The following is a 23,853-nucleotide window of genomic DNA, read 5'->3' as shown; positions in this document are numbered from 1 at the left end:
CTCACTTCCGCCACGGGGCCAGGTTGGGGCCGGAAGTGACGGTGTGGGAGGCGGGACAGGAAGGTGGCTGGCGATGGCGGCGCATTTGACTCCGCGGTTCAGGAGGGTTCACAGCCAGAGCGAGCTGGGCGCGCGGCGGCGGGGCGGAGGTGAGTGTGCTCCGGCCTGGGGCTGGCCGGCTTTCCGCGCCGCCTGAGGGGAGCCCCACAGAGCCCCCGCCAGGGCCTGGGGCGGGTGTTGTGTGTCCCGGGCCGGGGCTCCCCCTGTGAACAGCCCCCGCCCCGCAGCGGGCGGTTTAAACCCGGCTGGGTTTTGCTGTTATCGCCCAGCCCCGGGTCGCGTCCCCGACTAGGGTTGCCAACGTTCTAGTTCCCAACCGAACATCCCAGCCCCGCCCCTTCCCCGAGACCCCGCCCACTACATTCCCCCTCCCCCGGTGCTCGCTCTTCCCCACTCTCACTGGGCTGGGGCAGGGGGTACTGACTGGGGGGTGGGGCCAGGGATGAGGGTGGGGGTTGGGGTGCAGAAGGGGGCTCTGGGTTTGGGGGTGTTCAGGGCTGTAGCATGGGCTTACCTCAGGTGGCTCCCAGTCAGTGGTGCAGCGCAGGGGCTAAGGTGCGCTGCCTGCCTATCCTGGCACCACACTGTGCACAAGAAGTAGCCAGCAGGTCTGGGTCCTGGGCTGGGGATCAGGAGACTCCATGCATTGCTCTCACCTGCAGGTACCAGCTCCCGTTGGCCGGGAACCTCCTGACCAATGGGAGGCAGAACCAGAGCTTGGGGCGGGGGCAGCATGCAGAGCCCCATGGTCCCCCTCCTTAGGAGTCGGACCTGCTGGCCGCTTCTGGGGCGCAGCATGGAGCCAGGACAAGTAAAGACTAGCCTGCCTTAGCGCCACAGTACCGCCGACCGGACTTTTAACAGCCTGGTCAGCAGTGCTGACCCGAGCCGCCAGGGTTCCCTTTCAACTGGGTGTTCCAGTCGAAAACCAGCCACCTGGTCACCCTATCCCCAGCTCACCGTCTGAGATCCTGGACAGCAGAGCCTGCCGGGGGGGGGGGGGGGGGGGCACCTTTGGGTGTGCACGTGGGGGCGTCTGAGCACTGCTCAGGAAAAAGTGCAGGGAGATTCTGTGAATCCTGGTCTTGGTCAGGCCTTTTGGTCTCACTGGGATAAGGAGAGACTCTCAGCAATGGGGTGGGGGAGGAGGGAGGTGAAGGCCGTGTCTTTGGAACTGCCCTCCTGGGGCAAGGGTATTAGAACTAGGGATGCTGGAGGTGCGGCAGCACTCCCTGGTTTTAAGTGGTAATAACAACCAAATACATGGTTTCTGCCTTCAGCACCCCTGTCCTGGGGGAAATGTACCCCTTTCTGAGCTCCCTTTGTAACGCTGGGTGCAGCTGCCTGCTCTTGCAATGTCAGTACCTATACTGGTATTTTGATACTGTCATAGTAGGTGCTGGAACTAGGGGTGCTACTGCACCCCCGGTTTGAAGTGGTTTCCATCATATACAGGGTTTACAGTTTGTTTAAATGGCTCTCAGCACCCCCACTATAAAAATTGTTCCAGGACCCCTGGATACTGTAGGGTATAAAGGGGTAAGATAGTTTAAGAAGAAAAATATTTTTGTAGGCCATATAAGGTGGCTCTGTTAGCAGTTGTGGGAAGGTCTTGGAAGAGTTCATTGCTAATATATGCCTAACCAAGTTGGAGCCAACCAACATGTGTCGAAGCATCCATGGATTTAGTTCTTTCTTGAGTATCTTGATCAAATACTTACGAATGTTTGTTACTGTTTGAATGTAGTAATTGCTTATGATTTAGGCTTTTACACATTTAGAGCAATTGTATAACTCCCCTTGGGCTTTTAGATTTAATAAAGGAATTTATGGTTAAATTAGTATCTGATGGTGCACTGTCTTACTTTTATCTAGAATAATAATTCCAGCAGATACATTGAGATTGTTTGGGTAAAATGAAAAGAAACTGATTTTTTTTATTTAGCATGTTCTTGTTTTCCTTTCCTGGCGTAAGCTTGCCTGTGTATGACTTAGTGTCAAATCACTGCAGGAATTAGTTTGCTATTTTGTTACCACTTACCTCTGGCTGTGCTTTGAAAAGTTAAATTTCACTTCTGGAGAACGCAGCCAACGCACTTTCAATTTTGAAAAGGAAAATGTAAAAATAATACACTTAAATGTTACAGTAAGTGTTTACAGTATGCAAACATAAATAATGTTTTAGTAACATGAATGCTTAAATATTTTTGCAGGAAGCAGTGGTCCTTTTCAAGCAACTCGGTTATGGAATGGTATTATTCATGCTCTTCAAAGCCAGGTGGAAATAAAAAGAAGACGACAACATCTAAGGACGTACAGAAACTGCTTTACTGGCTCCAATGCTGTTGATGTGGTGCTGAGCTATCTTATGCACAGTATGTACCTAAGTAGTAATGATCTTTCTCGACTGAAGGGAGTCCGTCTCTGCCAGACTCTGATGGATCACAAGGTTTTTGAACCAGTTGGACCAAAACTATTCAAGAATGAGAGAGAGCTAGAGTTTGAAGACACAAGTAATAGTCTTTATAGATTTCTGGACAGCCATCTTTCTCCTCTTTTACTGAAACAGAAAGGATATATTGAGAAGTTGTCCCCTGAGGAAATACTTGAACTTAAGATGAAAAAACCTCCACGGTTAGTAATGCAGATGTACACATTTAAACAGTCTTTAAAATGTGGGCCTAATAAATACAACAGAAATGCCATCTTACACAATCACGAATGAGAAGAGGTGCTCCATGAGACACTCTGTTTAGATGTCATCCATCTATGAAAAAATCTGAGACGCAATTCAAAGGCAAAATATTAATTATGGAAGAATAAAAAACATTTCTTGATTGTTACCTTATGAAAATACTAGGTGACTAAAATATTTACATTAGGACTAGAAAGACCCACTTGTTCAGACCCAGATTGGCGGAGCTGTGATTTTTAGGGACCTAAAAATATAAATACGAATTCCAATTTTTATTTTTAATTATGTTTTTAGTGCTTTGTCTTCCAAAGAGATCCTTGAATGTGAATACACCAATTGCTAGTGCCAAACATTCTCTGATGCTTTTTTGTTTCCTAATAAGTTATTAACAATCTCCTCTATAGCCACCCTTGCAATAGACCTTTGAGACCTGTGAAACGTGCTGCGACAAGTTCTTTGACACTGGGGAAACACCACACTTAATTCACAACGATACCACTGAGGATTTTACTGTAATACCAATCACTTCAAGCTCCCACCCTGCTGACTGCCTACTTCAATCTTTTCTTCTGAGCAGCCAATATGCCTTCTGATATTGGGGCAGTTCAGTAATGCAGAAGGGAGTTGGGGTAGTTGGCTAAGCATGTGACCTGGACTCTTGTGTTCTGACACAGGCTCTAACACTGACCTCTGGCTTTAGTCAAATTACAGCCTCTCTTCCTCAGTTTCCGCACTTGAAATGTTAGTTGTTAATGTTCACAATGTGTTGTGATTATTTATATTTATAAAGCATTATGTTGGCAGTAATATTCACCAGGATTCTCCTGCAGCCCCGAGACTCCCATCCCATATACAAAATAATCCCTTGGAAGTGTTTAAAAAAAATAAAAAGTTCACACTGATGCATAGGCTCCAGCACAAGCAGTTGGACTCCTCCCTCTCTTCCAGCAGCCACAAGAGAGCATGGAAAGGGAGTCAGCTTAACTATCCAGAGGCTAATAAAAATGCCCACAAGCAGGATTCAAAGTAGAGCTTGTCAGGAACTTCTTCATCAAGTGTTTTTCATTCAAAAATGCTGAATGGTCAAAACCCAAACTCTTTGCAGAAATGTATTAGTTTTGACTAATTTTCACTAGGAAAGTATTTCAGGTCCAGGGCGGAATGTCTAGAGAGAGACCTAAGAATAGCCAGTAGTCCAGTGGTTAGGGTACAAGCAGGTGCAGGTCCCTATTCTGCCTGAGTCAGACAGGGACTTGACCCTGTGTCTCCCACATCCTAGGGGAGTACCCTAACACTATGGCTATGCTGGGTTGGATTTCTGTGTGTCTGATTTTTTTTACCAGAAATTCTATCCTGGAGAAAAAGTTTTGTCAGAACCAATAGAGGAGTTTTAAAAGGGGTGTACTGACTGATTTGGCACAGGGATTTGAACTTTAGTCTCCTGCATTTCAAGTTAGTATCCTAAAACTGAGCTATTGGCTATTCTGAAGGTAGGGGCAGGGGTATGTCTGCACATGTGTTTCATAAAGCTCTCATTGTTTCATAAAAAAACTTGGAAAGGCCTTGGTTTCAGTCTGCATCAGAACAGAAGCAAATGTCAGAATTTTGCACAAAATGGAATTCTTGTTTTCCAGCCTGTTCTAATCCAGACAGAGCACCGTTGGCTTTTCCTTGTGCTCCTCCGTCTGTCTGTATCCATCTGTTGTCTCTTGTCTTATACTTAGATAATCCCTGTCCCAAAAGGCTTAGAATCTGTGTTCTGTGTTTGTACTGTGCCTAACAAAATGAGCACCTAAGTGCTATGATAATACAAATAATAATTGCCGTTTATCAATGCTTTTTTCATAACAGAGCAAAATGTGAAACAATTTCAAATCCCTTAGCACTAGAAGCTGCTGATAAAAGGATAGAGGAATTTCTACAAACTATAAATGTACATCCATCTTTACCTTTAAAGAACATAGTTGATGAACCAGTCTGTCTACTTTCAAAAAAAGGTGATTATATGTTATTTTATAAATATAATATATTTTGTGCTACTTAATATTACCACAAGGTATTTATGAACATTAAACTATAATTTGTTTATTGAAACAAGCAATGAATAATAGATGTTTTGAAAATTAGAAATATACCCTTTTCCAGCCTCTTAGAAAGAGTACTGGCACATCTTGCAGAAATATCATTTCCTGGCATTATTATTTGAATTTTGTGTATCTTGCTACTTTTGTAGTTGAAACAAATCTTTTAAGTAGTGCCCAGGATGTTGCAGAAAGTGACTCTTGCACCGAAACCAAGATCTTTAAAAATGACTTGCACAGAATTCAGGGCTCGATCCTCGAGCCCTTATTCACACAGTCCTATTGAAATCAGTGTAGCTATTTATGTAACTAGATTACTTCAAAAGAATTTCTGGATTGGGCCCTAGTTTAATAAATTACAAAAGCTTTAAACAGTTTTTGTTTGCTTTAAATTAGAAGCATTTAAAATCCATATCACAAAGGCCCATCAAAGTTCTTGCTATATTAGGAAATAACAAATTACGATAACACCAACTAGATGTTTGTGAAACTCAACTATTCATTTAAAAAAGCAGATACTTAACCTATGTTTATCTGAAGCAACTATAACCACAATGCATGGAGTCTACAAAAGTTATCCCTACCAAGTAGATAGCTTTAGTGTGTTACACAATGTAATCTAGAAACGTTTTCCATTGAGGTCAAATGTTTTTGTTCTTCTTTATGTTTAAACCAGGCTTTCCCTGGTGAATGTGCTTATGCCCAGTTTTTTTCCAGGTTGTGCTTATTTGATCTCTGAGGTTGTAGCCTAGAACATAAAGGAACACTGCCAACCAGAACTTTTTAGTTGACTAATTTGAAAATCAACATCCTTTCAATAACAAGTCTAGATGCTTTTGAAAAAAATCGTTTTTTTTCCCCCCACACTTTTCTGATCACCCTGCTGTTTCTGAAAGATCTTCCATGGTGGATAATGGACAAACTTGAGAGAGACAACAAAAAATGTGATCAGGAGCTGTCCTCGCAACTCCCTGCAATTGATGCTTGTCCAGCCGCCATTTCCCTTTCATTGTCCTTGAAGTTAGCAGTAAGCAACTGTCCTTGCGTGTTCCTAACATGAAGAAAACTGAAGATCCCTGCTGCTTCTCACTGCTCCTAGATTCTCAGTTTCCTCCATGTTAGGAACACTCGAGGACAGGGGAAGCCAGGCCAGTGGATTCCCACAGCTCCTCCCAAACTCAGTGATTCCTATCTCCTGCCTGGACTGCTATTTCCCTCTTGGCCCCGGTTGTTCCTACCTTTGAGGAGAGGGTTACGGACAGAGGATTCTGCTATTTTCCTGGTTCTGCTCCTGTGTAGGTGATCCTCACTATTTCCTAGCCTAAATCCAGACAGAGGGTTTTGTTGGGGAATTTCCTCTGGCTCCTATTCCTACTGTCTCCAGTCTTGGGCGCAAGGGATAAGGTGGGTGCTGTCACTTCCTTCTCCCTGGTCCAGCTGAGGGACCATGTACTCCTGAATCTTGTTGTGTAGTCTGGCTGTAAAAGAGGGTTTCCTGGCCTCCCTGCCTGGCTCCCAGCCCCATCCAGAAGTCTTGGGATTGAGGGGAGACTCACTCTCCTAGTCCCTTCTGCCCTAACAAATGTTGCCTCCATGCACATATCCCAGGCTTCTTTGTGCAGGAGTCCAGGAAGAAAGAGCCCAAGTCACACTCCTAAAGCCACACACCAGCAGTTCTTGCAGAACCTGGGGAAGAACATTCATATGAACTCCTCTCAAAAGTATACAAGACTACAGTGCAACTATCATCAAAACAATGAAACTGATTCTATGCAGAGTAGTCCTGCACACAGCAATCAAACTGAAAAAAACGAAAAAGAATATTCTCTCTAAGCACCTTAGGGGCTCATGTAAAATAGCCTTGTCAAGGCTGCTTCCACACTCTGAACTTTAGGGTACAAATGTGGGGGCCTGCATGAAACCTTTTAAGCTTAACTACCAGCTTAGATCTGGTCCGCTGCCACCATTCCCAAGTGGATTCCCTTCCCTGGGAAGCCTTGAGAAACTCTTCACCAATTCCCTGGTGAATACAGATCCAAACCCCTCGGATCTTAAAACAAGGAGAAATTAACCATTCCCTTCCTTCCTCCCACCAACTCCTGGTGAATACAGATCCAAAGCCCTCGGATCTTAAAACAAGGAGAAATTAACCATTCCCTTCCTTCCTCCCACCAACTCCTGGTGGATCAAGATCCAAACCCCTTGGATCTAAAAACAAGGAAAAATCAATCAGGTTCTTAAAAAGAAGGCTTTTAATTAAAGAAAAAGGTAAAAATTATCTCTGTAAAATCAGTATGGAAAATAACTTTACAGGGTAGTCAAACTTAAAGAGCTCAGAGGACCTCCCTCTAGCCTCAGGTTCAAAGTATAGCAAACAAAGATAAACACTCTAGTAAAAGGTACATTTACAAGTTGAGAAAACAAAGTAAAACTAAGACGCCTTGCCTGGCTATTTACTTACAAGTTTGAAATAGGAGAGACTTGTTTAGAAACATGTGGAGAACCTGGATTGATGTCTGGTCCCTCTCAGTCCCAAGAGCGAACGAACGCCCAAACAAAGAGCACAAACAAAAACCTTCCCCCACCCAAGGTTTGAAAGTATCTTGTCCCCTTATTGGTCCTTTAGGTCAGATGCCAGCCAGGTAACCTGAGCTTCTTAACCCTTTACAGGCAAAAGGATTTTGGAGTCTCTGGCCAGGAGGGATTTTATGGCATGGTACACAGGAGAGCTGTTACCCTTCCCTTTATAGTTATGACAAGCCTATATGAAATTTTCAGATGGATATATGATTTGCAGGCTTACATTGCCCTTCTTAAAAACACAATCTGTTGGGAGATTTTTTTAGTTATAAGGGTCTTTCCTTTTTTTTAATGTATTTATTCTCATGTATTTGTTACTGTATATATTAAATGTTATTAGAGCAGGTAGTTATAAGAAGTAATAACTTAGAAACAAAAATATTTACAAGCTTTTTGCCTAGTTTCCTTAAGACACTCTCCCCCTAAAAAAAACAAAATAACATAATTTACATCTAATGAATATATTGTATATGTAAGATGGGCTGATTTTATTTCAAATCAATCAAAATTCCTCTTTTTGATATTTAAATATATGCTATGTGTACCTACTCTTGTTCCCAGTAACCTTGTTTGTTTGTTTGTTTTTCCATCTTCCTGTTTGTACTCCCAGTTATAGATGATGTCTGGAAACAACAGACTCTGTTACGGCTACTGCAGTTAATTGATCTTCCAGTCCTGGAAAATATTTTGGAGTTTCCAGATAAGAGGAAAAATGATCATCTTGGCAAAGAGGAAGATCTGATTATCTCAAATACTTTCCTTGACAGAGAGGTCACATGCAGCCTAAATTTGCCCGAGTTAGTTATAAAAATATATATTTTATAAAAACTTGAATAATTTAGCATTTCACTGTTTGACCACACATTAATTTTACTCTGGCTTTCAAGACTTCCACTCTACGTGGGCAGGGTAGGCTTTGTGGGTGAGGCAATACCTTTAGATTGGAATAGGATGAGCATGGATTTCTCTCTACTGCCTTTCAGAAGTAGCAAGGGAATTCACTGAGACTTCAGCTCTGAGAGCACTCAGAAGCTAAGAGGTGTTTAAATAAGCAAAAATTACATTTTAACTTGAGAGGATGGGTGAACACTTCCCTCTCTTCTAGACTGGATATTTCACAGCTAAATGCTTCTTTCTTATACAAATATGGGGAGTGAATTATGTGAATTTTGGTCTTATTTTAGGGCTTTCATAACTGAGGTATCCCAAAGGGGTTTATACAGTCCTTTTCTTGGTGGTTTTAAGTGGAGGTGCAGTGAGTGTGTAAAGCAAATGGAGTAGCCATTGTTACAGATAGCAAGGGAAAGCCCCTGCTGTGACAAAAGGGTCATTGTACCACAGAATGAAAGATGTGGCAATTTGGTGCCAGCCTGTTTGCCTTTCCAAACCTACCAGTATTCCTGTTGATGACATCAACCCAGATGTGATGTTTTACCATATGGCAGTACAGCTAAAGAAAAGTTTCATTTTGTAACATGGAATGGTGTGTTGACGTGCAGCCTCTTGCATGTGGGTAGCCTGAGGTCAACTTATAAGAGGAATTACTCTGCCATTATGCTAGCATTTATCCTGAGCCATGTTTTGAAAAGTTAGTGTGGTTTCACTTCAGGAGAATTCATCCAATTTTTGATAAATTTTGGTCAGTCTGTGTACCCGCAAAAAAGCATCTGCATTACAATAGTCTGTTCACATGGAAAATGTTTGAGAATCAAGGCAAAATACATTGAGAGTTAGTTAACCAGTGACGCTCCAGTTGCTGCTAATTGCTAACTGGTATAGCTGTTTGAATTAGTTTTAGGTGGCTGAAGGTGGCCTGAATTGATTCTAAGAAACACCTCTTGTCTTGAAGCCAGTTTTGTAAAAATGTGTGTCTTCAACCATCTAAAACCCATTAAAGCTGTAGCATAGATCCAGTTTTAAAATCAAATTAAGCTGAGCTATTTTTCTCTTTCAGCAACAGTTCCATTTGAGAACTCATGGTATATTCAAACAATTAATTACAGTTCCAGTTTCTATATCCCTGAACCCACTAACCAAGGGTATTTTCCAGATTCATACTGCAATGAAGTGGTGTCTCAGGATATTAGAGAGAATGGACTGAAATCAGGAGCTCAGCTGCGCCTTTTCAATTCTGTGGCTCTCTGGGTTGCATGCTTTCTGGCAGCCCACAGTGAGGTTTACTTTATGCTTGGAAAAAATTACTGGTATTCCCTTTGCTTATGCTGCCATGTGGGATGTGTGTACCCACACTTGGCCATGAACCATCTAGAATGGGTTCTCAAACTTCAGTGCACGGTGACCCCCTTCTAACAACAAAAATTACTACACGACCCCAGGAGCTGGGACTGAAGCCGGAGCCCAAGGGCTTCAGCCCCAGGCAGTGGGGCTTGGGCTTCAGCTCTGGGCCCCAGAAAGTCTAAGCCAGCCCTGGTGACCCCATTAAAATGGGGTCACGACCCACTTTGGGGTCCCAACCCACAGTTTGAGAACTGCTGCTCTAGAAGAATATTTCCTGTTGGAGCCATAAATGTCCCCTTGTGGGACCTAACATTACAAGAAGAGAATTGCTACCATTCTTACCGCAGGAAGTATTGTTGTAGCTGTGTTAGTACCAGGGTATTAAAGAGACAAGGTGGGTTCGGTAATATCTCTTATTTGACCAACTTCTTTTGGTGAGAGAGAGTATTTTGAGCTTACATAGAGCTCTTCAGGTCTGGGCTGCAGAAGAGCTCTGTGTAAGCTCAAAAGCTTGTCTCACCAACAGAAGTTGGTCCAATAAGAGAGATTACCTTGCCTTGCGAGGTAACTCCCTTCTCTCCATGTGTCATTATATAATGCCTGCATCTGTAATTTTCACTCCATGCATCAGAAGTGGTTTTTTACGCACAAAAGCTTATGCCCAAATAAATCTGTTAGTCTTTAAGATGCCACCGGACTCCTTGTTGTTTTTGTGGATACAGACTAACACGGCTACCCCTTGATACTTCGCCCACCTCATCTCTCCTTTTGCCCCAGGCAGTTGACAGTGTTGGATCCATCTGTGTGCAGTGCCTTTGCCTGCAGTAGCAATCTTTAGTGCTTATTTCTTGTTCTTTCCTAGTTAGTTGTTGGCTTCCTTTCATTTGTCAGGGTTTTAAGTGTTTGTTTTTTGTTTTTAAATTGAATGTCTAGTTTCTTTGCTCCTTTAAAGTTTCAGCCCCTGTGTTTGGTTGTGTAGCTGGATATCTATTTTTCCCTTGTGATGGTTGAAACTGATAAGGAAGGACTGTACTGTTACAACTTGCATTTCTGAAGTGTTTGTGACAGACCGCACCATTGTGGCTTCCTTTGTCTGAAGGAAGGCAAACCTCAGCCATATTGTTGTAGTCCAGGGAGGCGAGAGTTAGTTGTTAATTGCAGCAGTAGTTCAGTGGACTTATAGCTACAGCATCCAACTACATTCTTTAATTGCTTATTAAGTAAGTTGTATGATGCTGCTGTTCAAACATGCATGTAGTTGTAGGTGTCTGGTTAATTCTTTCTGAATTTTAGTTAAAATAAAGTGTTTTGCCTAGCATTAAATGTAAGTACTAAAACGAACTTTCTCTCCCCAGGCTTGACAAATGGCTTTGTGCAGCAATTGAATGCTTGGAGTATTTTCCAGACCAGCTAATAGTGATGGTTGGTCAGCAGTTACTTCAAATCAGTAACGAACCAAGTCACTTTAATATGCACAAGAAGATACTTTTTGATGTGATAGCAAAATATTATAATCAAGTGAGAGACCCCCTTTTCAACAATCATGATCTTGATATTCATTCAGGAATTGCTGAACTTATAGGTAAGTGCATAATCTTTATTTACACATTAAGGAAATTAAAACTGTTTTATTAACTTAATACTAATACAGACATCTTATGAGTAGAATCCCCTTATGATACAGTTTCCCTGTCTCCCAAAAGAGGGATTCATAGCTTATGGACTCACATTTCCATTAATAGCAAATAAACTAACAAGGTAAGGAACCAGAAAAGTTCTCCTAATTCTAAGATTCAATTCAGGCTATGATAAGTTCTTCCTGATTCTGCAACCTTTATGGCAAACAATTAAATCTTCCCAAAACAAAATAACAGCAAGGGTTACCTTAAACTTGGATTTAAATGAAACTCCAGCGTGAGTATGTCTTTTCTGTATACCTTAGGTCTTGCAGAATGTATGGAATGTTACCTGAATGCTCCGTTTTCAGAGATGCTTCACAGAGCTTAGTGCCACAGGAGCTCAGTGATGATACTGAAGACATTGAGCATGTTCCTGCCTAGGACTGACACTTGGCAAAGAGACCCTTTTTAATCAAAATAAATAGAGAGCATAAAAAGAAATCTGTGGTAAGACTACAGTAAATTCCCAACCCATGATTACTAATTTGAAATCAATGGTTTACTTAAAAAGGAATTCTACCCTACCATACTTTCACATAAAGGGAGGTGGGGGAAAGGCTCATGACATAAATCACTGAAAGAACTCTATGCTTTCCATTCTGTAGCTCCCTCATTATTCCCCATTTATTTAAAATCTCTTCTTAAGCTGAACTGTATGTTCTGTGAACATGCCACACTCATTTGTGCCAGTCCTGTGTCACTTCCCAAACTTTAGTCAGCTAAAATCTGCCTGGGGAACAGTTTCTAATGTAGGCCCAGCTTAGTTTCAACTTCATTTTGGACAGGTGGTGGTTCTAACTTCATAATTAAATAGAGGTTCACTTCTAAATATATTAAGCATTCCACAGTTCTTTAGGTTTGATTGTCTCCTGCTGCTCATCAGTCTACACAAGAGGCACAGCTCATACATACATTAGGAGGAGGTTATACTTATTTTACCACTGGTTGCAAAGTGCAGGCTATAGAGTTGCCAGTATATTAATCTTTATTCTGCTGGGTGATGCTTTTGAACAAAGGGCCCTGTGCTGTAACTTCAGGACTGCAGGACCTGGCCTAACTTAGTTGTTAGCTATTCCAGATGGCAAAGTTGGTGTGGAGCTGGGGAGGGATTGTTACATGCTCACACAATCACTGTTGCAGCCAATTGAACACAATCTACTCTTGCTGAAACTTGTATCTTCATGAACCCACAGCCAGCTTGATTTCAAAAAAAATTTTGCACTGTCAACACAGAGGTGAAATATATTTTTTTTTAATTAAACTATAACAAACACAAATCAACCCCACCACTACCACTATTACCCCTAAAATAAAAAGGGCACCATGGTTAGTGTGTGCATGCAGGTGCAAGTAGTCAAGTGCGTCAGACTTTTTAAGACCATAGACTTCAATATCACATGTCCCTTACTGCTTTTAACACACACACTCCTTTCACTTCCCTCCAACTCACTTAAGTATCCCAATAAAGCTTTTAAGCTTTTACTACCTTTTTTTTTTTTTAAACAACTCCTCCTGATCTGTGATTAAACCAGCTGGAAACTGTCCTTTATCAGTTATCTAATCTGTCAACTTCTCCATATTTTCCTTCACCTTGGTCTTCTGATGCTCTTCTCTTTTCTACATTTGCTCACTCTCTTCTTTTGGCTTTCTGCCCTCATTCATACTTTCTTCTTTTCCAAGTCTCAGTGCGCTTACATATCCATTCTAGTTGCTTTTATTCTTTCAAAGAAAATAATTGGGCCAGTCTCCTTTTAATTATAGTTTGCATTTTGCTAGACATAATTATCTGGACCAGTGCCTAGAGCAGAGGACTGGGAATCAGAGATTGGTGGCTCTGCTGCTGACCTGCTGTGACTTTAATCTCTCTTCCAGTTTCCCCCTCTGTTAAATGGGGATAAAGATACCTTTATAAATGCTTTGAGATCTACAGATGAAGAATGCTATATAAGAGTTTGATTTCTGCCTTGTCCCTTTACCACACAAAAGATGTAGCTTGGTGGTTTAAAAAGCTCATCAGCAATGGGAATGGTGCTACAGTGAGGCATACTGGTCATATTGCATCACATCATATAAAGGAGCAGTTAAGGATTCGGTCAAAGGTAGGGAAACACAAACTGTATGCAATGGTAAAATGGAGGTTCTGCATCCGGTACATTTAAGACTTCATGATATCCAGAGGATGTTATTTTAAAAATATGTTACTTGCTTAGCTCTAAGACAAAGGCTATATGCTTTTAAGCCTAAAATCAGAAATTGACTCCTATTTAAATACATTTTCTTGATTCTGTTCAAACTAGTAGACTGCACTATATACAATATTTCACTAACATTGCAGAGAATGGAAAAACAGCACAAGCCCTGGAGGCATCGCAGCTTTACTTAAGATTACTAGCGCCGAACATCCGAGAAGAACTGCGTAGGCTACTGATGTTTATGGCTGTTGCGTCAGAACCTGAGGGCTACAAGTTACAAAAACAAGTAAGTATTGCATTGAAACGTAGGGTATAAATTATTACTTCCCCATAGTAACATTAATAGATTTATTTTTTTAACAGACATAGAAACTGACCCGTTACAGCATTTCAATCTGATGCTTTTAAAACTAACTGAAATGGATTTTTTTCAGTGTAGATTTTGTCACCTGTTTATAACGATCATTTAGCTAACACCTAGCAAATCTAATCCAGGTCATTATTCTTCTGTTTTATAGTTTGATAATAGATCAGTGATCATCAAGACTTTTACCAAGGCCATTTTACAAAATAAAGGATTGTCAAAAACACAGACTGAACAGCTAATCCAGTTACTGATGAAGAATCATACTGAACTCTTCAAGGTATTTCCTTCTCATCTGACACACTTTGACCTTGTCATTTTAGATATTCATTGTCAAAAAGCAGCTTTATATGAATATGCTTTTTTGTATATGTCATGGCAACCTGTAAAAGCTACACAGTTTTGTAGGACCAGAAAGTGTTCCAGACTAATTCCGTTTTTCTGGACTACAGGGGAAATCTTCTAAAATCATTGGCCTCTCTACTTCCATTGTCCCCACCCTCAAATTCTCAGGGTCATTGTAGCACTTCTCTCTCTAGCAAAGCAGTGTTGGAAACAGCTCACTGCAGAAGCCAGCTAATGTACTTTGAGTGCTAACTAGAGGGAGTCATTCAAAGGTGAAATTCTGTAGAGGCTGAGTACACACTGGCAGTGTCTCTCAGCCCCAGGAATTAACTTAGTATTTTAAAATCTTTCTTACTTTTGGCAGTTAATATAAACCCAATAGGTAAATCAAATGTTTCCCATTCGTCAATGATAAATCCATTATGAATAAGCAGAAATACTTGTATAGCTTTTTCAGTTACATTCAACTATCTCTTGCATATGAAAAGATGTACTTTTTCTAGCTATTTAAGTTTTTAGCTAACGCACATTAAAACTACAGTATTTGTTTTAGTTATTTTTCCAGTTGCAAAACTAATTAAAAAAGACAAGTAGGAAAATGTCTGGTAGTTCAAACTCCATCTCCGCTGCCTGAAAATGGTGAAAATCAAATGGTAAATATTCTCTGGATAGTGTATATTGGAAAAAAAATCCTCATATTAAACCAACCCCCTGTCTGAGGCGCACAAAAATATTCACGTCCCTTTTTATTTCGTATCAGCTGGGGTCAGAAATGGAAGCATTAAAATAGCATAGGAAAAGCTGCTATTGCACTATTTCTGGTTCAGTTGAAATGATCAAGTATTAGAAATAGGGAAAGACTGTCTGTCTGTTTCTCAGGTAAATAATTAGATAAACATCAGAGGTTTGGGATGTTTACTAGAACTTTCAAACCTTGTGAATTTTGCCAGAAGGGCACAAGCAAGGAATCTTTTCCCCTTGAAGGGAAATGCATGTGGATGATGATGAACAGTACTTATCTCCCAAACCCTCTTTTCTTCCCCCATACATGTAGAATCACTTACTTTGGCACATCCCTTGCTTTTCTAGGACGCTGCAATTATGCGAACTTGGACACCAGTTCTGCAAAGAGCTGCACACAGATGGACCTCTGTACCCACAAAGAGCCCTTTTAAAGTCAAATGGGCCTGCCCCCATACAATTCATTGAAGTATTAAGGCCTTAAGCAGCTGACTCAATGCAATCTTGAAATGTTGCCAAACTGAATTAGTCTATTTTAAAAAAATGAACTTTTTTAGTGTAAGGTTATGTACAGAGAGAGGTTGAAGCAACTTTTCCATGATAAGCTGAGTTAGAAACCACACTTCTCAAGCTTTCGCCAAAAAGAACCAACTTGCTTGTAATTTCACTTGCAGGATCTTAGCCCAGGATAGAATATTTCTGGATACCTTGGGAGAAATTTAAAAAAAACTGCTTGGGAGATAAAATATGTTTCAGTTCTGGGATACTTTCCAGATATTTATTTGGTTTGTCATACCTCCAGAATGGTTTGGCTTTGAAACTTCACCTTTGATTTATTATCTTGGCCTGTGTGGGGCGGAAGGGGATTAGCTAGTTTAGACATTTCCCCATTTCTTAAAGCTACTGAAGCCTAATACAGATGGCCATAATGGAAGTGCTTGTGGCACCTTAGAGACTAACAAATTTATTAGAGCATAAACTTTCCATAAGTAGTCCACGAAAGCTTATGCTCTAAATTTGTTAGTCCCTAAGGTGCCACAAGACCTCCTGTTCTTTTTGCGGATACAGACTAACACGGCTGCTACTCTGAAACCTGTCATAATGGAAGTGTGACACTAGCAGATACGGTTGCTCTGACGTGACAGTTCCCATCCAGCTTGCTATCTCTAAGGGTACTTGTCACCGGACATTTAAATCTTTAATCAAGAAAGATTTTTAGTTTCTCTAACTTAAGTTGTAGATAAGACTGAGCAGATGAACTTTAAGAACAGCTTTCCTTAAAACAATCTTGCAGTTTTATAATCAGTCTGAACTTTTGACAGTCTGGAAATACAAAGTTAATAGTATCTGAACAAAAAAAAAGTCACCCAAACAATTTGTATTTTTATCACCACCCCTAAAACAACCAGAAATGTAATTAGTGCAGTATAGGCTCACTTATTAATGATTCCAACTAACAAGTCATCTTACTAGGAATCCAAACTCTGAAATTGCTGTTAATTTACAGCTTAGGCCCTGATCCTGAAAACATTTTATGCGCATGCTTAACTTTATTATAAAGAGTAGACCTCTTGAAGCCAGTGAGATAGTGAAGTTAAGCATATGAATGTTTGCAGGATCAGAGCCTAATGTTTCATTTAAAACAAAACTACACTGGTCCTTCTGTCACTAATTTTCATGACCTTTACTTTGTTTAAAAGTACAGTAGAACCTCAGAGTTACGAACCACCTCAGGAATGGAGGTTGGTTGTAACTTTGAACAAAATGTTATGGTTGTTCTTTCAAAAATTTACTGCTGAACATTGACTAAATACAGCTTTGAAACTTTTCTATGCAGAAGAAAAATACTGCTTTTAACCATCTTAATTTAAATGAAACAAGCACAGTGTCCTTGCCTTGTCAAATCTTTAAAACTGTCCCTTTATTTTTTAGTAGTATAACACAGGACGATGCTGTATAGCAGGGGTTCTCAGCCTCTCTTTCTGAGGCCCCACAACGTGCTATAAAAACTCCACAGCCCACCTATGCCACAACAACTGATTTTCTGCATATAAAAGCCAGGGCCAGCGTTAGGGGGTAGCAATTAGGGCAATTGCCTTGGGCCCAATACCACAGGGGCCCCTGCAAAGCTCAGGCTTTGGCTTCAGTCCCGGGTGGCAGGGCTCAGGGCCCCAGGCTTCAGCCCCATATGGTGGGGCTTTGGCTTTCTGCCCTGGACCCCAGGGAGTCTAACACTGGCCCTGCTCGAAGGACCCCCTGAAACCTGCTCATGGCCTCTCATGAGGCCCTGGTCAAGAACTACTGCTGTACAGTGTTTGCTCTTTTTTTTTTTTTTTTTTTTTGGTCTGCTGCCTGATTGTGTACTTCCGGTTCCAAATGAGGTGTGTGGGGTTGACCGGTCAGTTCGTAACTCTGGTATTCATAACTCTGAGGTTCTACTGTACATTACTACTTTTTGAATAAAAAAAACCCTAACAAGTTGCTTTGGGTTTTTAAAACACATGTACCAGGAGTGTCCATTTACATACTCAACTTTAACTCCATCTTTAAAGGGTTTTGCCTATTGTGTAAGTATGCATTTTATAACGAACTGTATAAACACCAACTAAATATCTGAAAATTCTGTTCTTGTGCAGACCCCTTTAATTCTGTTGGAACTAATCAGCAAGAAACTTACGAGCTTGCTGGAAGGACAAGATCCTGATGCCAGTTCAGGTAGAAAGTCTGATATTGTGCATTTTTATATGAGTAGTTGCATGCAAATGAGTTTAATGCACTACATATCAAATTATTGTGAAATGCTTTTCCTGATTGCCTCATCCTCTCTGTTATACTGATAATAGGACTTTAAGTGGTTTAATTCATTAACTCATTTAACCCACCTAAAACAAAGCATAAATTAAATAGAATATGGCCTCAGTCTCCATCTAACTTCTCTTCAGTTCTGTAATTGATTATGTAATTTCCTTCACAAAGTTAAATTCAGAAAATAGTGTAAAATATGATTTGGCTAAAGAGACAAACTATTACTTTGGTAGAATGTTTTGTTCTCTTTTCTACTTAGCATACATTATTAAAAGGGAAAATTACTTGCCTGTAATTTGGTTTCTCTGAAGATTTCATTTGGCTGTGTTCCTGTTGTGCTTCTACCATGTGGAATGCACAAATTACCCTAGCACTCAAAGGTTTTGGGGGTTTTGCTGCACCAGTTGATGTCTCATGCAAAGACCAGTCAATTCCTTTTTGCTTGCAAGAACATTGTCCTTCAATTCCTTGATGAGCAGGAAGTAAAGAGTTCCTTAATTTCTAAGCATAATTTAGGCTAGAGTATGTATGAAAAAAATATTTTTATCAATATTTGTCTGGGAATAGATTTTTTTTTTTCCCAGTTAAGTCCTTTGCTTCTGGCCCTGCTTCTAAAAATGTCCTCCTCCAGAATTGTCCTTTAACCACTTTGCTATTTCTATCATCTGGTTATAAGTGGCCCTATCTTGTTCTATACATTTGTTAGACATTTAATAAAACTATTAGATTGTATTAACACTACTAACCAAATCCTCTTAGCCTGTATGAAGCTGCAATTAAATGGACTTTGTATAGGGAGAACAAAAGGAAGTCTTCTTTTCTGTGGGTCTTAGGCCCCTGAGTATCCACCTAGCAGATCCAGACTCGCCTTCCGCCCATAGATTATAACCAGTATCTTGACATAGATGAGCACTGGCCTTATCCTATGCCAGGGTGGGCAAACTATGGTCTGAGGGCCACTTCCGGCCTATTGTACATTTTTATCTTGCCCTTGAGCTCCCATCGGGGGCTTGCCCTGCTCCATCTGCTGCTCCCGCTGGGGAGCGGGGTTGGGGGCTTGCCCTGGTCTGCCCAGCCGGCGCTCCCAGCAGGGAGCGTGTTCGAGGGCTTGCCCTGCTCCAGTGCTCTAGCTGGGGAACGGCGTTGGGGGTTTAACCCTGCTCTGCCCGCCTGGTGCTACCCAGCCCTTGGCTCACAATTCCAGCATCTTCCGGCACATGCAGAGCCACACTGCGCAGGCGCGACTTCACCACGCTGTTTCCAGGATCAGAACCCCGCCCCTATGTGACAACCCTCCTCCCCCCAACGGCAGAGTGCCCAATCCCCTCCCGGTCTCCTACGGCCCCACCCTCGAGAACCTCAGAACCACCCAGGAGCCACATCCGTCCCAGATAGGGGGTGTCTCCGCCCGTGGCAGTGCCTGGTACAGCTGCCTTGGTGTCACTGCCAGTAGGTCCCCAGGCGTCCCTGGTACCGCCCCTGTAGGGTCCCCCACCCCATGAGTCCATCCTCCCCTGACTTCAGTAACATCCCTTATAGAAAGAACAGGCGTACTTGTGGCACCTTAGAGACTAACAAATTTATTAGAGCATAAGCTTTTGTGGACTATAGCCCACTTCCGAAGAAGTGGGCTGTAGTCCACGAAAGCTTATGCTCTAATAAATTTGTTAGTCTCTAAGGTGCCACAAGTACTCCTGTTCTTTTTGCGGATACAGACTAACACGGCTGCTACTCTGAATCCCTTATAGAGCTCCCCCCATGCTACACCCCATAAAGTCCCCCCCCCCCCATCGGGCATTCATGGCCCACCATACAATTTTCATACCCAGATGTGGCCCTCAGGCCAAAAAGTTTGCCTACCCCTGTCCTATGCAAAACTCCTCTGTCCAGGGGTGAGGCCAGAGCTGCACTCTACAGCATGTCAAAGTGAGAAGTTAAGAACTGTCTAGTGTAGCTCTCTTCAGCTTTGTACAAATACAAAATGGGAAATAACTGGCTAAGCAGCAGTGCTGCAGAAAAGGATCTGGGGGTTATAGTGGGTCACAAATTGAATATAAGTCAACAGTGTGGTGCTGCTGCTGCAAAAAAGGCAAATGTCATTCTGGACTGTATTAACAGGAGGGTCAAATGTAAGACACACAAGGTAATTGTTCAGCCCTGCTTGGCACTGGTGAGGCCTCAGGTGGAGTGGTGTGTCCAGTTCGGGGCAGCACACTTTAAGAGAAATGTGAACAAATTGTAAAGAATCCAGAGGAGAGCAACAAAACTAAGAGGAAAATATAAGGAACGTCTGAAAGAATTGGGCATGTTTAGTCTAGAGCAGAGAATACTGGGGGCGGGGTGGGAGACATAGGTCTTCAAATACACAAATGGTTGTTATAAAGAGGGCGCTGATCAATTTCTCCACGTCCACCAAGGGTAGGCCAAGCAGTAATTAGCTTAGTTTGCAGTAATGGAGATTCAGGTTTGATTTTAAGAAATACTTTCTAACCATAATGATTAAGCACTGGAACATACAGGGAGGTTATGGAATTCCTATCACTGGAAGTTTAAGAACTGGTTAGACAAACACCTGTTGGTATACTTAATCCTACCACAGCATCAGGGGTTGGACTAGATGATCTCTTGAGGTCCCTTCTAGCCCTACATTTTATATAAAAGTGTAACATCTGTAAAATAATCCTAACCTTTTTTCCTATTAAGGCTTCACCTTTTGTCAGCGTTTGACTCCTGAAGAATTTGAAGACCAAAAGCAACAAACAAGGCACCATCTTCAAGAGTTGATTCAAGAGATGGACAGTAATCCCACCATTTCTCTTAAGCAGAAAAAGAAGCTATTTAAAGAATTCCAAAAGCATCATTCTGTAGCACTATTGTAGTGATTTTGAAACTGAATGTGGTTTTGCACTGTAGCAGAATGTTTTTAAATGAGCCTTGTCAACTATCATTTTTAGAATGCTGACATGCTTATGAAGAGGACTCCTTTTCATAAGCATTAATTGTTAAAGGGTTGTATTGTTTTTCTACAGTAGATAAGAATGCTGGGCCTCTATTGCTGCTCTAAGTTTAGGGTCTGGTGACATTTCTATTGTGAAAGTTGTCTGGGTTTTATAGTCTGACTGAAATTCTGCATTCAAAGCACTTTTACTCTGACCTAAGTTAGTTACTAAAATTCTAGGTATTTAAAATTTTCTATGTCATAATTTTAGTCTAGTTCTAGGACTTATCTATATGGTGAGTTGGTGTGCATACAGTGCATTAGGTGAGGAGTATGTCAAAGTGGACTATGGAACTTTCAATGCACCATAGCAGCATCCACATGGAAAATTAGTGTGCTGTATGTTCACTTCCTAGCTTGCCACATGAACAAGCCTCCTGGATCTGTAGGCCAGAGATATAACAGTAAGTGTGTGCTACAGAAAACTGTCTTATGCTGGTGTACACTAGAGCCCTGCATGGGACTTTTTTTTTAAATCCTGCTCCCGTCCCACCCTGCAATTCCCACTCCCCCATTGTTTCTTGCATTTTTATCCCACTCCTACCTTAAAACCCACAAGAGAGACAGATTCCTATATTCTACTGGGGAAAAAAACCTGTCAAATATATTATAAAAAAAATATGGAATTCAGCTACAATTTTACCACCAAAGGAATAAAACAATAATTGCTTAAACCATGTAAAAATACTTTAACTCCTGGTATAATAAACATCAAATCTTTCTATCCCTCACTTAAATTTAAGTATTAAAAGTTTTAAAGTGTTTTCTTGCAAATTACCACAGTTGTGTGGCTTTTTGTTTTTTTGCCCACCCAGTCTCACCTACAACAAAGCTATTATGGCAGTGGGACCTGTGGGATCCCAGTCCCAGTGCAGGGCTCTGGTCTACACCATAGATACAGGGATGGGCAGGTTTGTGTAGTAAATGTCTGATACAGAAATATTTGATTCCTGATTATAGCTATTTATGTGATAGTACGTTACCATAATGGTTCTTTGAGTAATTCTTAAATTATATTGTCCTATTAAGACTTAAATAATTGCCTTAACTGATATTTAAAGTATACATGTACTAGTTAAACACTTTAGTATGAGGCAATAACTCTTACCTGTGGAAATGTCTTACACACCCTTAGTGTTAGATTCTTGTTACCTCAGATTTTTCATCAGTTTAACTTTCTTCTGTTATTTTAGATTTGGCTATGGCAGCTGAGTCCTTACTATTTGAGGCTGCAAACATAGCCTGAGTAATACCTTCTATGCACAGTTTGTGCTTTGTAAAATCCTGAGTTAAAAACCTTGCATAATGTTGAGTAAAAGTTGAGGAATGGATTACTTTATCTATGATCACCTGTGTAAAGTCTGGGGGGAGGAGGGAGAGTGTATGTGAGGTATAGCTTCAGTTCTTTATCTTCTCTCTACCTGCTACTATAATGCTGTGAAACATCAATTTTTGGGAAAAAAAATAGGATTTAGACACATCAACTTTGAAATATACATTATAACAATGGCTAAAATTTATGAAGAGACAGCCTAACATTTTGAGCTGCAGAACACATGTTTTTGAGGAAAGTTTTGGAACTTGAGTAGACTGCATATGTGCACTTTTAAAAAAATTTTTATCCTTGAATTGGTCGATATACTGGAATAATCTTGCATTAGGAATTTAAAAATTAAGCGTCAATGTATCACTGTTATAAAGAACTGTATAAGAGGATTGGGAAAAATCTGTTTTATATTATGACTTAAATTTCACATTAAACAAGTTTTAATGATTATCTACTTAATACTAGTACAAATAAGCTTCTGTAGATAATTAACACCTTTCAAGAATAGATGACACATTTTAAGGACAGTGTCAAAACAAAGTTGTGATACTGGAAAAAGCTTACACTGTCAGCTGCCTCAAATCCAAACCAATAAGAAGTGTCTACACAGTTGGAAGAGGAGGTGGCACATCCCACTTATTTAAGGGGCTGACATACTACACAGTGCATTAAACTTTCTACAGCAAAAAAAAATCTAAGAAGAGTTGCCAGAACTGCTCAAGTACATTGTTTCGAAGACACTTCAAACACTGCAAATTCCAAAAGCACATTAAGCTATTTTAGAAAGGGGTTGGAGCATTTAAGTTGCCATTTACTTAAATCGATTATATGAGCAAGATTACTACTGTATACTGAAGTGTCTATAGTTCACTAATTCAGTAAAACAATAACGCCATGAAATAAATCTCTTCCCTTAAACTATTGCAGTGGCTTTCCTTTGCCACTTAATTTCAAAGGAGTCAGCTTTACCGTGGTAGGAACTTACTGTTTCTACCAAGCAGTTGGTTGAACAAATCTTAGTAACATCTTGGCCAATGAGAATGTTATATTAGTGGGGCCTCATTTTTCAGAGGTGTTGAGCTCCTACAGCTCCTGTTTACTCTTTTATAGTACAGTTCTGGTGTTCAGCCTGTGAAACATCTGGCCCTTACCCACTTGGGTACTTTAGCAGAGTCCTACAACATTTGAGTCATGTCCTCTATGAGGGAGGAAAAAGCAGTCTCTCCATGTTAACTGTGAGGCTTTCTTCTAAGTGAAGTATGAAGATGGGTTCTATTAGGGGAAGGGAGCCTGGCAAAAAATAAGTTACTACACTTCCACTTTTTCACAGTCAGTTATAATTTCAACCATACACCAGCATTCAAGGGAAATATATTCAACTTCTAAAAGTGCTTGTTTATCAACTATCTTTACCAATATTTGTGACAGCACTACCTAGTTAAGGAATACTGCCTTTGCATCTCTTTATTGAGAATGTACTCCCACCATGGCAGCTACCAAATATGTAAATTAGAATAAAGTAATTATCCCAGAACCATTTAATCGTCTGCAGTTTTGTGGTGGTGCTAGGGAAAGAATGAGATTGAACTGACCTTCATGCGGAAGAACAGCTTCTCTCGATAGTGATAGATAAGGCTACGATTAGGTCATGGAGGTTATGGAATCCATGACTTCCATTGACCTCTGACATTTTCTGCCCTGGGGCTGGAGCTCCCAGCCAGCCCCGCCCTCGCCCTGAACCTGGTGGG

The 23,853-nt window shown here is 40.9% G+C and overlaps 1 protein-coding gene across 1 annotated transcript; it reads left to right on the top strand.

Annotated features, from left to right (window-relative positions):
* The first annotated feature begins 1 nt into the window (after nucleotide 1).
* On the top strand, nucleotides 2–22,564 carry DEPDC4 (DEP domain containing 4). The gene is made up of 9 exons (XM_005305248.4): nucleotides 2–149; nucleotides 2,274–2,694; nucleotides 4,607–4,752; nucleotides 8,027–8,213; nucleotides 11,010–11,236; nucleotides 13,669–13,811; nucleotides 14,044–14,169; nucleotides 17,612–17,690; nucleotides 20,484–22,564. The coding sequence occupies exons 1-9, from the start codon at nucleotides 74–76 to the stop codon at nucleotides 20,657–20,659; spliced, it is 1,581 nt and encodes a 526-aa protein (XP_005305305.2). The 5' UTR covers nucleotides 2–73; the 3' UTR covers nucleotides 20,660–22,564.
* Nucleotides 22,565–23,853: the final 1,289 nt, after the last annotated feature.

Source organism: Chrysemys picta, chromosome 1 (genome assembly GCF_011386835.1).
Source record: "Chrysemys picta bellii isolate R12L10 chromosome 1, ASM1138683v2, whole genome shotgun sequence".
NCBI classification, from domain to species: Eukaryota; Metazoa; Chordata; order Testudines; family Emydidae; genus Chrysemys; species Chrysemys picta.
This window is presented reverse-complemented; position numbering and strand designations above follow the sequence as displayed.